General features: G+C 37.2%; 4 protein-coding genes across 4 annotated transcripts; 2 read left to right on the forward strand and 2 right to left on the reverse strand.

Annotated features, from left to right (window-relative positions):
- Positions 1-1,242: 1,242 nt before the first annotated feature.
- LOC107623936 (uncharacterized) lies at positions 1,243-4,956 on the reverse strand. Its single transcript, XM_016326344.3, has 2 exons — positions 3,990-4,956; positions 1,243-1,746 (listed from the first exon to the last, which is right to left on the reverse strand). The coding sequence occupies exons 1-2, from the start codon at positions 4,647-4,649 to the stop codon at positions 1,660-1,662; spliced, it is 747 nt and encodes a 248-aa protein (XP_016181830.1). The 5' UTR covers positions 4,650-4,956; the 3' UTR covers positions 1,243-1,659.
- Positions 4,957-6,662: 1,706 nt separating this feature from the next.
- On the reverse strand, positions 6,663-10,046 carry LOC107623538 (uncharacterized). Its single transcript, XM_016325858.3, has 10 exons — positions 9,824-10,046; positions 9,631-9,732; positions 9,470-9,535; positions 9,207-9,350; positions 9,005-9,118; positions 8,659-8,730; positions 8,177-8,260; positions 7,974-8,074; positions 7,545-7,629; positions 6,663-7,313 (listed from the first exon to the last, which is right to left on the reverse strand). Exons 1-10 carry the CDS (start codon positions 9,917-9,919, stop codon positions 6,915-6,917), a joined length of 1,263 nt encoding a protein of 420 aa, XP_016181344.1. The 5' UTR covers positions 9,920-10,046; the 3' UTR covers positions 6,663-6,914.
- A 4,442-nt stretch (positions 10,047-14,488) lies between these two features.
- On the forward strand, positions 14,489-15,469 carry LOC107620104 (uncharacterized). The gene has a single exon (XM_088488882.1). The coding sequence runs from the start codon at positions 14,489-14,491 to the stop codon at positions 15,467-15,469; it is 981 nt and encodes a 326-aa protein (XP_088345008.1).
- Positions 15,470-16,129: 660 nt separating this feature from the next.
- Positions 16,130-16,849, forward strand: LOC148579143 (uncharacterized). Its single transcript, XM_088488889.1, has one exon. The coding sequence runs from the start codon at positions 16,130-16,132 to the stop codon at positions 16,847-16,849; it is 720 nt and encodes a 239-aa protein (XP_088345015.1).
- The last annotated feature ends 615 nt before the right edge of the window (positions 16,850-17,464 follow it).

Here is a 17,464-nt window from a genome sequence, read left to right on the forward strand (position 1 = left end):
TATGCTTAACATTCCACACACACAAATTTTCCCAATGTTATTTTTCCGTTGTCAAGTTAATTGAAAAAATCTAATGCTTATTGTACCAAAATGATCTCTCTAGAAAGGATAAAAGAAACTTAATTTGAAAAGAATGGAAAATTTCATGAAACGGAGAAGTGGACAACTAAGTCTAAATGCAATTATAAATACTATGTGATAGTAATAAGGTAAATTTTTAAATGAAGTAGAATATATTATTTTATGATAAAATAGTATAATTAAATCAACAGTAAAGTGATATTTTAATTGATATTTAAATAAATTTAACTAATTAAAAAATAACATTCCGTGTTTATGCCTTGGTATCCAATCATAGTAGTGAAATTGCTCAATACCTTATTCCTTAGAACATTCAAGTTTCGTTAGGGTTTGTTTTCAAATCACCTAGCCAACTAAACATTGCTTTGTTTTATTTATTTATTGAATTTAAATCTTCTAAAACAAAAAAGTTAGTAAAATGAATTATTAATCGCTATTGATTTTATAAATTTATTGAAAAGTATAATTTATTATCTTAATTTTGGAATTACTTTATTATTTTACTAATTTTTTTACTTTAAAAGATCTTGAGCTTTATTTATTTATTATTACTATCGTCATATTTAACTAACTCTTTTTGCATATTAAGGAGATTATTGAGAGTAATAAAATTCTTAAAAGAGAATTGTTTGTTATTTAGAGAGGATATCTCTTAGCTTAGGATATGGGTCAACGAGATGTTATTTGTGAGATGGATTGTGTAGAAGTATTTAATTTTATTACTAATCACTAACATGATTTTGGGTTTATTAATTTGTTGGTGCTCAAAATAAGGGATATCATGCATTGGAATTGGCATGTTGACTTTAGTTTGATTATAAGAGAATTGATAAAGATAGCGATGACAACTTCATCATGTAGAACTTCCTTCTCCTTGAGAAGAGTTTAAAAGTAGTCTTAAACAAGACTGTCCTCTTATTTAAGTAATTTCTTTAATTTTTTTTTTTTTTTTTTAATTTATTTAAGTCACAAAAAAAAAAAAAAAAACTCTTTTTGCATATTATAGTCTCATTTTAAAAAGGGAACGATGACTATAAATGAAAACGATAAACAGGTTGATCACCATGTCTAAATAAGCTAGCTTCATGCCTTCTAATTTTCATTTTTCTCGAAATTGAGACTCAACAAAACAAGCTTGAATTTTAATGGAGCACAACTATATATTAATTGTTAATAGATACCTCTCAATAATAATCAAACGGAACAAATATATATAGTTGAGCAGAAAAAAGGGAGGGAGAAGAACATAAATACCTCTCACCCACTCATTGGATTTACTTTACAGATTACAGTTTGCAACTTGTTTTTGTTGTCTTCTGACTGAAGTAACCAATTAAATTAAATAATTTCTGCAAAATTCTTTTTGAGAGTAAAAAAAAAAATGAAAAAGATGGCTGGCCTTGCAATTTAGCAACTTCCTTGTGATCAATTGATAACCATTCTCTTCTATTCTAAACTCACTCCTCCAAATCCAATGCCTTTACTTTCCCATCCTCATTTCTTTACTTAGATTACTTAAAGAAATGAGAGACATTAATTAGTAGCATCAACAAGTGAATGATACCTCCTCATTAATCATTAAACACTCAATCCATCGAATCCACACTGCTTGTAAGTCAGAGATTGCTTTCTTGGACTGATCGCTATTGCACAATCCACCGACACCTGTGCAGTTCAGTTCAACATCATCAACCAAATGATTGTTATTACCCAGATAAAGTGACGAAATTTTTTGACTTGGGAGTCTTATTATTGTTACCCACAAACATATGATTTGAACAATGTTAATAAGAATTGGGAAGGAGTTAAAATGTGAACACAATCTATCCCATGCCATGCCATGTGCCCCACCACAACCCGGAGAGTCACATGCTCAATACTTTTCTTGGCCTAAAAAGAAAACAAATGCCAACATACACTTTGACATTTGTATGCTCTATGATTCTAGATTGATTTTTTAAACTAATTTATAATGCTTAGTATATTGTAGCATCTAACATCATGACCATAGTGGAAGAGACAAGGTAACTATTTATATATAGTTGTCTTTATGTAAAAATAATAATAATAATTTATTAAATGATTTGACATATTTAATTAAACTATTTAATATAATACTGTTAGAAAAGTTATTAGGTGTATCCGAAAATACCGGTATTCCAGTTGTTTTAACCGTTGATTTTAATTAATATATATTATATATATTTTTTATAATTCAGATCAACGGTTAAAACAACTAGAACACTGGTATTCCCGATACACTTGATAACCTTCTACATGTTAATATCTTAACTATTATCTTTACAGGAAAAAATCTTATTTTAAGTAGCCACTAAAAATTACATCCTTGGCATTGGAACAAATGTTAAAATGAACATTATTGAGCATCAACTGACAGACACCATAATCCATGATCAGTTGTTGGTACTATGGACTCTGAATCCGGCGACTTAGGTTCAACTTTGGTGGGGCCTAATAATTTTATCATTTTCTTTACTCTTTCTAATCATATTGTTACTGGCCAAAGTAGGGCCCTAAGTAACAATAAGTTTTTCCAATGGCAAAATCTACAGTAACTTTTGCATCCTGAATTCATTCCCATTCTACCCCCATTAAAGCAGCACATTGATAAAGGATAGTAAGTTAGTAACTACTACTAGAGAAAATAATTGCATATTTGAAAAAGCACTTGGGTGAATTATGCTCCATCTATAAATAAATGTAATTTTAAATAATCTTATCATACAAATTGTTCTATTTTACTATATCAATAAATAAAATACAATACAATGTCTCACCACGGCAGAATCAATGGCTCAAAAAGTTTTAAACTATACTTAAACAATTATAAATAAAAATAATTGATTTTTCTGTAAGATAAATAGAATTGATAGTGAGGAATACATGAGTGCAGCATTTTAATGGTTGGATTAAGCCATGAGTGGCCATGTAAAACTATAAAGGATAAAGAAAAAAAAGAAAAGATAAGAGGCAGAAACCCCACACATTAGAAATATTCCATTAACCAAGAAGAGCCATGGGCACACAGTGACAAAGAGGTACATAAATTGAAGATGAAGCCAAAGACCAAAAGGAGCGCAACCAAGATCAAAAGTGGAAAATGACTAAAGGAGTATAGCCCGAAAGATGTACCAAAAAATATGTGTAATTAAATCACCCAAAAATTTAAATAGTAATAAAACAAAAGAGGGAAATACATGTGCATATGATGCAATGGTGTTAGGCAGAAACTGCAGAGATTTACACACCCAACAGAAAAAAGCATCAAATCAGACGAGATAGAAGTTTAAGAAGGCATAAAGCTATACAAGAGAAGAAGTGGTCAAGTGTTGGTACCCCTATAAAATACAAATTAGCTCGTTAAATAATATGATACCATAGTTTATATAAACCGATAACTGATACAAAATAACTTTCGGCGCACGTTATCATGGTGGCCAATGTGGTACTAATTAGTAATTACCAACTAGATTTCTGAAACACCAAGCCACCACCCACGTCCTCATCAGCGCATGTTAGCAAGATTTTTAAAAGAAGGAAAAAAAGAAGAGAGAAATAAAGAAAAAGGCAGAGGGTAGTGGAATTCGTAGCTACACCACCGTCCCTCTTCCCCTCCGGCCTCCGCCACTCTCATTCTCTCTCCATCTCTCCCTAAACTACAATCACATTTAAGAATTAAAATCGAAACCACCAACAAGGAATCTTAATCCATAAGCCAAAAACAAAAAAGGTAAAGAAACGAAAAAAAGCGAAGCTAAATTGGGAAAGTTGTATTATAAACGGTAAGCTGTAACTAGAGGCAAGCATGGCAAGATTCGTGAACTACCGAGTAGGAAAAATGGAAAAATTGGAAGAGAAAAAGGGAATGGGCATAAGAAATTAGGCACCTGAACACCAGGGGTATCGAAGTTCATGACTCGGATCTTGGCACCAACGTCACCCAGAATTCGGAGCTCCACTCGGTCGTTGAGCGAGGCGTCACGCATCAAATTAGCGGCGTCAGCCTGAAGAAGATTAACCCGATCAACGGCGATGGTGGCCACAACTGACCTTACGCTGTGAGCATCCTGGTAGAAGCCCGGAACAGAGGCTCTCCCCAATGGGATTCCACGGTACATAACGGTGAACCTGGACTCGCCGTACTTGATCCCTACCTTGTTGGGGTTGACGGCGGTGAAGAGGAGCCTGATGGTGAGTGAGAATGAGGCGGCCGTGGTGGTTGGGTCGGCCACGGCGGACGGCGTTATGCCCACGTACTGTACACCTACCTGCTGTAGATCGAACTGTGGCTTCTTGGGTTTGACGGCGAGGAGGACGACGAGGACGACGGCGAGGACCAAGAGGGCGATGAATGAGAAGAGAAGGAAGAGGCAGCAGCAGCATCCTTTGAGAGATGCTGCGGAAGAAGAGCGTGCGGGTGTTGTTGGGTAGAAGTATGGACGGCTCTGATTGTAACCGTTTGCATACGATGATGATGAAGCTGCTGCTTCTTCCTGTCTTCCTCTCTGCTCTCCATTTTGGTATGCTGGGTTCGCTCTATTGCTCATTTTCCTATCTTTATCTCTCTCTCTCTCTCTCTCGCTATATTGTCGTCTTGGGTTTGTTGTTACAGTGCGTGTCTGTGTCTTGACTCAGAGAGAGAGAGAGAGAGAGAGTGTGTGTGTAAGTGAGGGAATGACAAATGAGGGTGGCTTGCCTTTTGATGACGATGACGATGGACTCACACTTTTTAATTTTTTGGTTGCTAGTTGTTTTGGTAGACAAAGTAATTAGTGAACTATGGAATGGATAAATAAAAATAAAATAAAATAATAATAACAATGATGGTTATGTTGATGATGATGACATTATGGAAAACATGGTGAGGATGGATGTTGATTAGTAACTAGTAACTACTACAATAAATTAGAAAAGTTCATGTTTCTTCTTATGAACAACATATCTTACTTGAAATTGAAAAAACCATTGAATCACGTTGGAATTAGGAAACACAACAACAACAATTTTCTTCGACCAAATAATGCTACTGTAGTTTATAGATAATGCTACTTCAGTTTTGGTTGTTGAGCTTTGATGCTAATTCGGTTGCTCCTACCCTATTAAAAGTTTTCATAATTTTTCTTTTTCAAGTTACATGAGAAGAGGTTCGAATCTGAGACCTCTATGCAAAAACCGGGACAAATGCCGGAGCCAAGATTCTTCAGATTTGCCGGGGCCAAGCATTTTGGGCTAAAATATGAAACTGGGCTTCTTATGCTTTCTTTTTTAAAGCCTTTTATTGGTTCTCCCTCCAATCCAAGGTAACGTATCGTAACGTATATTCGTATTCTACGGTGGCAGAACCTACAAATATATAACATCAAAAAAGTGAAAAACAAAATTTGGCACTCATAAGTCATAAAACGTATCATTCTCTTTCTATGCAAAAATTGAAGGAACAACCCTAACTGACTAACTATCAAAATATGCAAATAAATTATTTTAACAAAAAAGGTTAAATAAATAAAATTTAAATACCTCTAAAATATAGCATTCTCAAAACACACTCACGAAGATCAAAGTTCCCCCATGTGGGTCACATTATTAACTGAAAAAGCCAACTCCATCGATTCAAGACATAGTGAGTAGTACTGTAGTAGACCCAACCAGTCAACCACATCTCTTGTTTCTTTCGCATTAAGAAAACCCTTCAGTAGATTCCTTACCTATTCATTGTCCAACCTTTTTATACGTACCATGAATCAACAAGGATTAGGCAGATCCAAATTAGCGCAGCGCAGCTGCTAAATGCTAATGATTGGAACATCAAACATGGATGTTTATTTTATACTAACGACCCACAAACAAAATGAGAATGGATGCATCAAAAAGAGAATATTTTTGTCATCAAACCTTTGATTAAATAACGTTAAAACAACTCATTTTAAATGCTTGAACAAAAGCGTTACCACATTAGTTTTTCTGCACTACACAATAGAGATATCACTTTAACCAAAGTTATAAATAATGCAACAATGCATCCAGTTATTACCAATTAAATGGCAAGTAGGTTGTGAATGTGAAAGTGAAGCAAAAAATTTAGAGTCTTTTAATCAAACACTTTTCTGGCTATTCTTTCTCATCTCACCGAAAAAAGAAAAATGATGGAGCCATGTAGCAGATTGAGATTATCAAATAAAATGGTAGAAGATAAATAACACGTAAAGTATCCATTAAACGACAGTTACCAGCTTGGTACGCTCATTTGAAACTAGAGGGTTGGAAACTTCCTTGGAGTTCTTTATTGTCTCGAACCTCGTTGGAAAGTTCTCTCTTTTGTGTGTTCTAAAAAGCAGAATTGCTCGGCACTTGATTGGATAATATCCTAAATTACCAATAATGTTTGTATTTTATTTTATTTTTTTCTCATATGCAATCAAAAGAGGCTAGTATCTGCTATCCCAATTGCAAATGCCTTCTTTCTTAAGACAGCTGCTTGCATATTTACAGGGCACGTGTGAAGGTAATATGACAATTACCAAGTACCAATAGTGAGGGACATGGGACTAATCAGTAACTAATTAGCACACAATATAAAATAAATATATTTAAATTTCCAATACATTAAATACATCATTAATTTTGAAGTTCTGTATGCTAAGTTTGATGCTAAAGAGAACAATCCCAAACATACTGCAAAAACATGTGAACAAAGTTAATTTGAATACAGAAAACACAAAGGCAACAAGTTTTCTAATACATAGCTAAGAAAAAAATTACTACTAAACACGAATATCTCAGAATCCTCTAAAGTAGACAGCCCTGGACAGCCATTACTGCTTCTCAACATTTTCGGCATCAGCTGCAGAATCTGCATTGTTGTTATCCGCTTCTGTTTCAATTGTTTCCTCAACCCTTCTCCCAGAATCATCCTCTAATTCGTCGTCCATCATGTCATCCTCTCCAACATTTATATCTTCCACATCATCGTCATCGTCATTAGTGCTTCCGCCTGGGATCTTTCTTTTCTTGGGACCATGCTCAAGCCTATGTGTGTCCAGTTCTTTGTCCATAGTCTCCTGCAAATTCTGATCATTGTTTGCTTTCTTTGCATTCCTTGCATTCTGCCATCTCTGTAGCTCCTTCTCAACATTGGCAAGATACTGCTCCCCAATCTGTTTCTGATACTCAGAGACTTCCTCTCTTCTAACATTCTTCCATGCTAAGAAATCCTGCAAATTTAAAAGAAAGATATCACATGAATAAAATATTAATTATATGTTTTGAGATTCAATTAAGATTTGGGTGGCTTAATGCTACACTGTGATATTCATAATTGTCAAAATTCAAAATATATACAATATGAAGACTTAACACAAAAAAAAAAAAAGAAAAAAGAAAAAAAGGGGGGGGGGGGGGTTGTAAGTTCGACACCCTGTTTCCTCAAGTTCAAAAGATCAAACCTCTTCTTTGCGTTTCTCAATTGACTCAGTGTCTTCCTCCAAGGGCTTGTTAGGCAAATAGTATATTGGAGGCTCTGCTTTAGTCCTGGAAAAATGCATGCCACATTCAATCAAAGAAAAGCCAAAAATGATCAAAGAAAAATTCATATGTCTACCTAAAATCCTGCAATTAGCAGGAAACATCTGGTCCTCAACTTGCTTCAAAACTACAAAGCACATGAACAGAAACTTATCTTCGTCTCAATAAAATGTGAATATGGACACTTGGACCAAAATTAAAAATAACCTGCAAAGCATCACATAACATGATATGATATCAGATATTAAGGCATGAAGTAACAAAAAAGATTTGTCATGAGAAGCTTCACGTCTTCAATGGTTAGTGTTACTTCAAGATTTGTCATAAAATATCTGAAAATAAAAAATAACCTTATAAAATTGCTTAGTCTTTTATGATGCTCACTCCATCGAAGAAATAGCAACTCCAATCTTTTTTCTTCTGTCTTAGCAGCCACACGTGCCCTAAGAGTCTGAAAATAAAAATAAGAAGAGTAAAATCAAAAAGGGGAAATTGATGAAAGTGTTAGTGTGGATAAATACACAGAACACACTACTTTAAACTGAAAACCAACCAAGTCTCTCCTCCATTTTTCAGCTATCTGTTCACGCTCTTCTTTCCTAAGCCTTTCACTTTCCTCCCGTGCTCTTTGCTCAGCCTAGGAAAGAATTTCAATGAATATTATTGTATGAGGTCTTAGATAATACAATGAAAAAAACCAAAAGGGGTGGGTTGGATGAGTTATAAATTCAAGCTAATTCAGTGCTTGACATGGAGGTGCTCACGTAACATGCAAGCATCATAACAAACAGGGAACATTGCACTTCACCACATTCATCTTTAGTTTAAAACGACACATTTCACCCTAGTCTAATCAATATTCCATCAATTATTCAATTTTCACCTAGCCTATGGCAATGAACGTAAGTCTATTATCTATAAGTGTTATGCATACTTGCATGGTGAGTTGATTGGAGTTTGGACCATTATTTAAGAGTATCTAAGTATATTGGGAGAATGAGAGTTGGTGGCTATAGTGACTAGACATTAACTTACTCTTTGCAAAGAATTAGATCTTCGCATATATGCCTCTGTTCCTGAGAGTTGCTTGTCTTCCTTTCTGAATTTCTGGAACAGTTCATACCAAAAACAACATATAAAAATATAGAAACCAAGTAAGCGCTAGCAATAGTTATGAAATCAAAGGAACCTGCTTATAGAAGAGAAGAAAAATAACTTGTAAGAATAGAAGAAGTAGCAGTAAACATGTAGACAGAAACATCAAGAGAACCTATCAATGAGAGAAAGCTAAAATGTATTCAGTAAATCCAGACTTTATAGATTATAACATTCTATTTCCATTGCTTCTAAAAGCAAAACAAAGTAACTAGTCTTAACATACCTCCAGAGTTCCCAAAAGCTGTCCCAGCATTCTTTTATTTCTATTAACCAAGCTTGGATCCTCGTTCTTCGGCAATAGCCTTGGTACATGTTCTGTAGTAGGAATCTCAGAAGCCTTACATGAACAAAAAATGATAAAGCATTATATTTACAACCTTAAACCAAACACTGATGGAAGAAGGCAATACATTTGCATTCACCACCTTTGAAATTCTTTGATCATCTCTCCTAGACCATCCACTTTGATGAGAATTAAAAGGCTTCCTATCACTGTGGCCTTCAGAAGCAGTTCCACTCCCACCATCCACCTTAGTCTCAGCATCTTCAGTCAACTCCCCACCATCCACCTTCATTCCCAAATGAATAATAATTAGTCAATAGCATGCTCCTATGTTGCCATAACCCTCTATCAAGGAGTGAACTTCAATAGATAAAAAATGCATAGAGATTATGCATGAAATGGTACCTTAACGACAGCAGATGATAGACGACGTTTGGGAGGGGGTTGATCTTCGGAGTGATTCCTATCTCCCTGAATAACAAACATAGAAGAATGAATATCCTACATTGAATGCTGATTACTAAAGCCTAAAGGCATGGAGAACCCTAATCAGAAAAGAAACAAACCGGTCGAAGAAAAGGTCGTTGGCGAATTCCGTTGGAAGAGAAGTTGCGGGGAGCAGCAGCGCCTCTGCGAAGGCCTCGAGGATCTCGAAGCCTTTCCGTAATCTACAGTTTTCAAAAAGAGAACAAAAACTGAAGAACACATAATAGAAATGTAGATGTAGAAAGAAAGAGTGAGTGAGTGAGTGAGAGTGACCTCGCGCTGTTGGCGAAGAAGCTCGCCGATCTCGTGGCGGAGTTGGTCCTCGGTTTTGTCCACCGCCGTGCTTGCCATTGCGTTGGTTTCAGCCATTTTTCTCCACCGCGCTGCACTCTGTCTCTCTGCCCTTATAAAACCCTCATCCTCTCTTTTTTTCTTACCTTAACTATACTTGTTTACATGCTTATTAGCAATGCATAATTAAGCAACACTGTCCACTATAATAGTTATTTAATGATTCATTTATATTTATTTATTTATTTTGATACTAATTTGTATTTTAGTTTACTATTAATTGTATAGTATTTAACAGAGTTAAACCCCAAAATGGATTCAAATTTAGCGGGATTTGGGTGTATTATTAGAGATTCTAAGGGAGATTGGATCTCGGGCTGCTCTGGAAGCATTCTCCTTTGGTCTATAATCAGATGTGAATTATTTGCTGCTTGGAGGGGGCTAGTTTTAGCTTGGGATTGCGGTTTGAGGGATATTATATGTGAAACGGATTGCCTTGACATTCTGCCCATCATGCATGAGCTTACAAGTGGGTATTCATCTGAAGTAACATATTTGGTTCACAAGATTCAGGAGCTTTTATCTCGTCCTTAGCTTGTTCACGTTGAATGGGTGTCCCGAGAAGCAAATAGAGCTGCGGATTGGATGGATAAATATGGTGCCAAGAGTAACTCTAATCATGTTATTTGGTCTGAGCCTGGTGTTGATCTCCAACGAATCATCCGCTCGGATTTAGGATAGTTTTTGCTTTGTTTCTTTCCTTGTTTAGACACAAAAAAAAATCCCAAAATGGTCCCTAAGATTGGTGTCGTCCACTAAAATCGTCTCTGAGATTCCAATTGCACCAAGATTGAAAAAAGTGCACCATATTAGTCCCTGACCTATTTTCCATTAACGACGTGATGACATGGCATGATGATGTGGACTGTAAGTGACACGTGTCACTTCATAATTTGGCCACGTGTAATCGTATGATGATTTGGTGACCAGTGACACGTGGCATGCTAACGTGGATGGTTGTGCCACGTGTCACAATGTTTTTTGGCCACGTGTCCGTTTGTGCCACGTGTCGCAACAGTATTCGTCCACGTGTTATCTATTATGTCATCGTTGTATATGCACCAAATTAGTCCCTCACTTTGCATTAAGTGACTCATTTTAGTCCCTGAAATTGAATGTCGTGCACCAAATTAGTCCCTTCACTAGTTTTTTCTCATTTTTTTCTATAAATTCAAAATTCTCAATATTTTTGAATGCATTAATTTCAATTCTATTTTTTCACATGTTCTTCAAATAAAAGTATTTTTATAAAATATTTTTTCTCTTGCGAATACCCTAACCGCTAACTTAGAGTTGACGTGAAGGCTTTTCAAGCACCTTCACTACCATCTCCGACCTCTTTCAATACTTTTATAAAATATTTTTTTCTTGCGGATACCCTTAATAACCGCCGTCTTGGAGTTGACGTGAAGGCATTTCAAGCTTCCCTCCCTCATTATCATCTCCGACCTCTTTCTTCTAGACTGCAGAGGTCAAAGATGGTAGTGAGGGTGTTTGAAGTGGCTTCAATCTAGCTCATTTACACATAACGAAAACGTGTATTTTATAAGAAAAAAATGTTTATTTTAATTATTAATTTATTGTCAAAAACACATATTTTTTAATGAAAAAAATGTGTCTAATCAATTATATAATTATTTTTTTTAATAACATACTTATATATTATAAATTTACCAATGTTAAATTATTAAAAAAATATATAATTAAAGCTAAAAAGTAAAATCTTAAAATTTTTTATGAAAGTACTTGTATTTAAACGATATATGAAAAAATAGAATTGGAATTAGTGTATCCAAAATATTAAAATTTTAAATTTAAAAAAAATGAGAAAAATTGGTGAAGGGACTAGTTTGGTGCACGACATTCAATTTCAGGGACTAAAATGAGTCACTTAATGCAAAGTGAAGGACTAATTTGGTGCATATACAACGATGACATAATAGATAACACGTGAACAAATACTGTTGCGATACGTGGCACAAACGGACACGTGGCCAAATAACATTGTGACACGTGTCACAACCATCCATATGTCACTTACAGTCCACGTCATCATGCCATGTCATCACGTCGTTAATGAAAAATAGGTCAGGGACTAATATGGTGCATTTTTTCAATCTCAGGGACGATTTTAGTGCATGATGCCAATCTCAGAAACCATTTTGGGTTTAACTCTATTTAACATTATGTGAAAAGCATATTAGAAAAAGAATGTTAAAGAAAAATATTTTAATAGAAAAAAATATAGAATTAATTCATATTAATTTAAATGTAAAATAAATGTTAAAAAAATATCATTCACCTTAAATTTCTCATTTAAAAAATCTACAAAAATATTAAATTGAATTTTTTTATTTTTGGGTCTTAAAACATCATCACCGTCAAATATTAAAGATGGTTAAATGATGTAAGGAGTACATACTCCTTCAACTTGCTCTACTAGAATTTTTTCCAAAACAGAAATTTTGTGCCGTCTAGGTCAATGTTTGATTTTGTCAATTCTTTTCTTTAATCCTTTCTTTATTCCTGATGTGTACCCTAAAACGTGGTATAGATCCTAACCGACCAAAAAAGGCGGAGATATCAATGCAAGAGAATTCAACACAACTTGAAAGCAAGTCAAAACACCATCTCTAGTCCGTTAACAATAACGGCACTCACCTCACGACCACAAAAATCGGAACTAACGATGAAAGGATAACACTCAACTCGCCTATATAAACAAACCAAGTAACCCAGAAGAAGACGGGTTATAAAATACATTTCATTATCTCATTCACATTATTCTCTTATTATCTTGCACTGACTTGAGCGTCGGAGTGCTTTTTGCAGGTGCTCCCGCCGCCGTGTTTCGTATTGCCGAGGTTTTCCACCACCCTCTCCAAGACGACGTATAACTTATCCCAAGACCGAGCAGTCGCGAAAGGAGCCTTATACTTCGGTTGGACTCGGACGGAACATTTGGCGCCCACCGTGGGGCCCGAACAAACTCATCTAACCCCACTATTTTTTTTTACCTAGTTTTTTATTTCTTTTCTTTTACAGGATCTCCGATCCTCAACCATGGCTGAAAATGGGGTTCATCAACCCACGCAAGCAGAGCTCTTAGCTCAAATTGTTGAACTTCAAGCAAAAGTTCGAAGGATAGCCAAACTTACCGTCAACAACAATGCCGGAAAGCATGAGGAAGGAAACTCCAAAGGCTCAACTCAAGGCAATACCAATCCATTATGCCTCAATCCGCCAAAAGAGAAGCTGACCTTGGACAACCCATTCTTTAAAGAGATCACCAGCTTCCAGATGCCAAAAAATTTCGTGCTACCCACTACTCTTGAGCCGTATAAGGGGATTGGTGACCCTCGTGCTCATGTTAAAAAATTCCAATCCATGATGTTTTTTAATGGCGCTAACAATGAACCTGTACTCTGTCGAGCCTTTCCTACTTATTTTGATGGTGCTACATTACTTTGATTTTCTAAGTTGTCTGCAGGATCGATCTCTTCATTTGAAGAGGTGGCAAGGTCCTTCATCGACTACTTCGCAGCTTCAAGGATATACGTACACGGATCGGATTACCTTGGTACCATCCGGCAAGGACAACACGAAAGCTTAAAGGAGTACATGACCAGATTTGCTGAAGGAACCATGGAAATACCAGATCTGGACCCAGCTGTCCACCTGCACGCCCTTAAGGTCGGCCTTAGACCTAGTAAGTTCCGGGAGACAATCGCGGTGACTAAACCGAAGACACTGGAGGAGTTCCGAGAAAGAGCAGCCGGACAAATGGAGATTGAAGAAGATAAGGCCATAAGATCGCAAAACAACAAGGAACCAAGAAAGCCATTCAAGCTCAGCCCAAAATTTGACAATTACACCAGATTCAACACAAAGAAAGAAAAATAATCAAAGAGATCTTCAACGCCAAAATAATAAAACCTCCAGCCCGAGCAGGAAGTTACCAGGATCAAGGATTTGTAGACAAAAGCAAACACTGTGCTTTCCATCAGAAGTATGGGCACACGACGGACGAATGTGTGATCGCCAAAGACTTACTAGAGAGGTTAGCCCGGCAAGGCCTCTTGGACAAGTATGTTGAAGGAAGCAGAAATAAGGAAGACATTCAAAACCGAGAAGAGCGCCGACAAACTTTGGAAGGAAAAGACGACAATAGATGGTCTAACCCTAATCCACCAAAAGGGATCATAAACTGCATATCCGGAGGATTTACCGGGGGAGGCAAAACAAACTCGGCACGCAAACGAAGCTACCGAGCAATGCTGGCAATCGAAGGAACAGTACCACCAAGCAACAAAAATACAACCGGTCTCAAAATCACTTTCAGCCAGGCAGACATGTCTTTGGCCATCCCGAACTTAGACGATCCAGTGGTGATTTTCATCCAAACAGGATAACTATTGGTAAGAAAAGTCCTTTTGGACCCAAGTAGTAGCGCAGACGTACTTTTTTTATTCTACATTCCAAAAAATGAAACTTTCTAAAAGAACCATGCAACCTTCATCCAGAGAACTGGTAGGGTTCTCCGGAGAAAGGGTCCCAATTAAAGGCTATATATGGCTAAAAACGACAATGGGGGATACCCCATTATCACAGACCATTGATATCCAATATCTTATAGTCGACTGTCCCAGTCCTTACAATATTATCCTCGGAAGACCTGCTTTGAACATGTTCAGGGCAGTAGTGTCTACCTTACATTTATGTGTTAAGTTTCAAGCACAGGACGGCAAGATAGCAACACTCTACTCGGACCGCCAACAAGCTCGGCAGTGTTACAATGCAAGCCTGAAAAACATCGGCACAAGACAAAAAAACCAACAAGAGGTCAAGGCCATCCACAGCACGAACGAAGTACTAACCCTAGCAGAGCTCGACCCTCGAGAGGACACCCAAGAAAGACCTCAACTAGCGGACGAGCTCCAAAAAGTTCCCCTAACATCGAAACCAGAACAATTCACCTACATCGGCCGAGCCTTTCAAGGACAAGAACAATTGGAGCTTATAAATGTACTACAAGACAACGCCGATCTATTTGCCTGGACCCCGACAAATATGCCAGGAATAGACCCAAACATCATTTGCCACAAGCTCACCATCGACAGAACAATCCGACCTATAGCTCAAAAGAAGAGGAATCTCGGGGCGGAAAAAGCAAAGGCAGAGCTAGAAAAAACTAAGAAGTTACTTAGTGCCGACTTCATCAAGGAAATTCGCTTCACCACGTGGCTCTCGAACGTGGTAATGGTAAGAAAAAATTCAGGTAAATGGCGCATGTGCGTCGACTTTACAAACCTCAACAAGGCATGTCCGAAAGATGCCTACCCACTGCCATGTATCGACAAACTGGTAGATAATGTGTCAGGATTTAAAAGCTTAAGCTTCATGGATGCATACTCTGGTTACAACCAGATCCTTATGCATCCAGAAGACCAGAGTAAAACAGCTTTCATAACTGAACATGAGAATTTTTGTTATAGAGTAATGCCATTTGGTCTAAAGAATGCAGGTGCAACATATCAGCGACTAACGGATAAGGTATTCCATCAATAGATAGGTCGGAATATGGAAATCTACATGGACGATATGGTCACCAAGAACACACAAAAAAGATCGCACTGTGAAGACCTCAAAGAAATATTCAGTTAGATCCGAGCATATAACATGAGACTCAATCCAGAGAAATGCGCTTTTGGGGTACAAGGAGGCAAGTTCCTTGGTTTCATGCTGACTTCACGGGGAATCGAAGCAAATCCTGATAAATGTGAGGCAATACTTAATATGGCAAGTCCAAAAATAATAAAGGAAGTACAACAACAAGCAGGGAGAGTAGCCGCCTTGTCAAGATTTTTTCCAGCGGTATCAAACCGATTATATCACTTTTTCCAGACGATACCAAAAGGTAAAAAATTCGAGTGGACAAAGGAATGCGAGACGGCATTCACCGAACTTAAAGCCACCCTGTCTTCACTGCCAGTACTACAAAGCCTAGAAGTCAGTAAGCCCTTATATTTATATTTATCTGTTTCCAATTAAACTATAAGCTCGGTTCTTGTCACTGAGGCAGGAAAAACACAAAGCCAGTATACTTCGTCAGCAGAGTCATGCAGCCAACAGAAAGAAGATACCCCAGAATAGAACAACTAGCCCTAGCACTAGTAACAACAGCAAGGAGACTAAGGCACTACTTCCAGAGCCACAATAATTGTAAGGATGAACCAACCACTAAGGCAAATATTAACAAAGCCAGAATTAGCAGGACGATTGACCAAGCGGTCCATCGAACTTTCTGAGTTTGATATTCAGTTTCAATCAAGACCAGCCCTGAAGTCACAAATCCTGGCGGACTTCGTTTCCGAGCTCACACCTGATGAGCAACACTATGAGAAGACTTGGGAATTACAAGTAGATGGCGCATCAAACCGAGAAGGAAGTGGAGCCAGGATAGTATTAAAGGAGGGAGAAACAGTAATGGCCGAGCAATCACTTCAATTCTACTTCTCAGCAAGCAATAACCAAGCCGAATACGAGGCGCTAATGGCAGGTCTCAAGCTCACCCCCAGCTTCCAAGTACAAAGCCTGGTAGTATATTGCGACTCCCTCTTAGTGGTTCAACTAATCAAAGGATACTTCCAGGTAAAAGATCTTTTGTTAGAGCAGTATTGGCTCATAGCAAAGGATCTTATTTCAAATTTCGATAAATTTATCATATCACACGTGCATAGAGAGAACAACACTAGGGTAGATATATTATCTAAGCTCACCGCCACTAGAGCAAGCACACAAACATCGGCACTATCACAACTTACACTAGAAAAACCTACCAACGAATCATTATACATGATAAACACCATTCATACAAACGACTGGAGATTACATTTTCTTGAATACATTAATGCAGGAATCATACCCAGCAAAGAGACCAACCCTTAAAACTTCAGATGAAAAGCAAGTCTTTTTACAATAGTAGCGGGAGAGCTATACAGGCGTGGTTTCCCACACCCATTACTGAAATGTCTCGGCAAAGATGAAGCAAATGAAGAAATGAACGAGGTCCATGAGGGCGTATGTGGAAATCACATAAGTGGACGAGCTCTGGCAGCAAAGATTATCCGAACAGGATATTACTGGCCGACCATAAAGAGAGACTGCATAACAAAGGTCAAAACCTGCGACAACTGTCAAAAGCATGCCGCTATCTCCATGAAGCCCGCCGAGGTAATGCACAGTATGGAAGTAAGCTGGCCTTTCTACAGATGGGGGTTCAATATCCTCAGCCCATTTCCAATAGCGCCGGGTCAGGTAAAATTTCTTTTAGTTTCAATAGATTATTTCTCAAAATGGATAGAAGCACAACCATTGGCAAGAATAACGGCTGAGAAGGTATGATCTTTCATATGGAAATACATTATACGCCAATTGTAACACCCTAATTAGCCTAAGATTTACCTCACGCGTAAAGCAAAGATTAATCAAAGGTTACGACAGTTCTAAGCTCATACGTATAATATATAGAAAGAATTAATATAATCTAGAAACCTGATAGAG

The sequence above is a fragment of the Arachis ipaensis genome, chromosome B10, assembly GCF_059453495.1.
Source record: "Arachis ipaensis isolate K30076 ecotype BB chromosome B10, ASM5945349v1, whole genome shotgun sequence".
NCBI classification, from domain to species: domain Eukaryota; kingdom Viridiplantae; phylum Streptophyta; class Magnoliopsida; order Fabales; family Fabaceae; genus Arachis; species Arachis ipaensis.

Excerpts from the sequence above, each read along its gene's own strand:
- LOC107623936 (XM_016326344.3), bottom strand. The coding sequence starts at position 4,649 with ATGAGCAATAGAGCGAACCCAGCATACCAAAATGGAGAGCAGAGAGGA. Across the intron at positions 1,747-3,989 it reads TCGATACCCCTGGTGTTCAG|GTGTCGGTGGATTGTGCAAT; the intron begins GTGCCTAATTTC and ends TGAACTGCACAG.
- LOC107623538 (XM_016325858.3), bottom strand. The coding sequence starts at position 9,919 with ATGGCTGAAACCAACGCAATGGCAAGCACGGCGGTGGACAAAACCGAG. Across the intron at positions 9,536-9,630 it reads AACGACCTTTTCTTCGACCG|GGAGATAGGAATCACTCCGA; the intron begins GTTTGTTTCTTT and ends TTTGTTATTCAG. Across the intron at positions 7,314-7,544 it reads TTGAGAAACGCAAAGAAGAG|GATTTCTTAGCATGGAAGAA; the intron begins GTTTGATCTTTT and ends TTAAATTTGCAG.
- LOC107620104 (XM_088488882.1), top strand. The coding sequence starts at position 14,489 with ATGGGGGATACCCCATTATCACAGACCATTGATATCCAATATCTTATA.
- LOC148579143 (XM_088488889.1), top strand. The coding sequence starts at position 16,130 with ATGAACCAACCACTAAGGCAAATATTAACAAAGCCAGAATTAGCAGGA.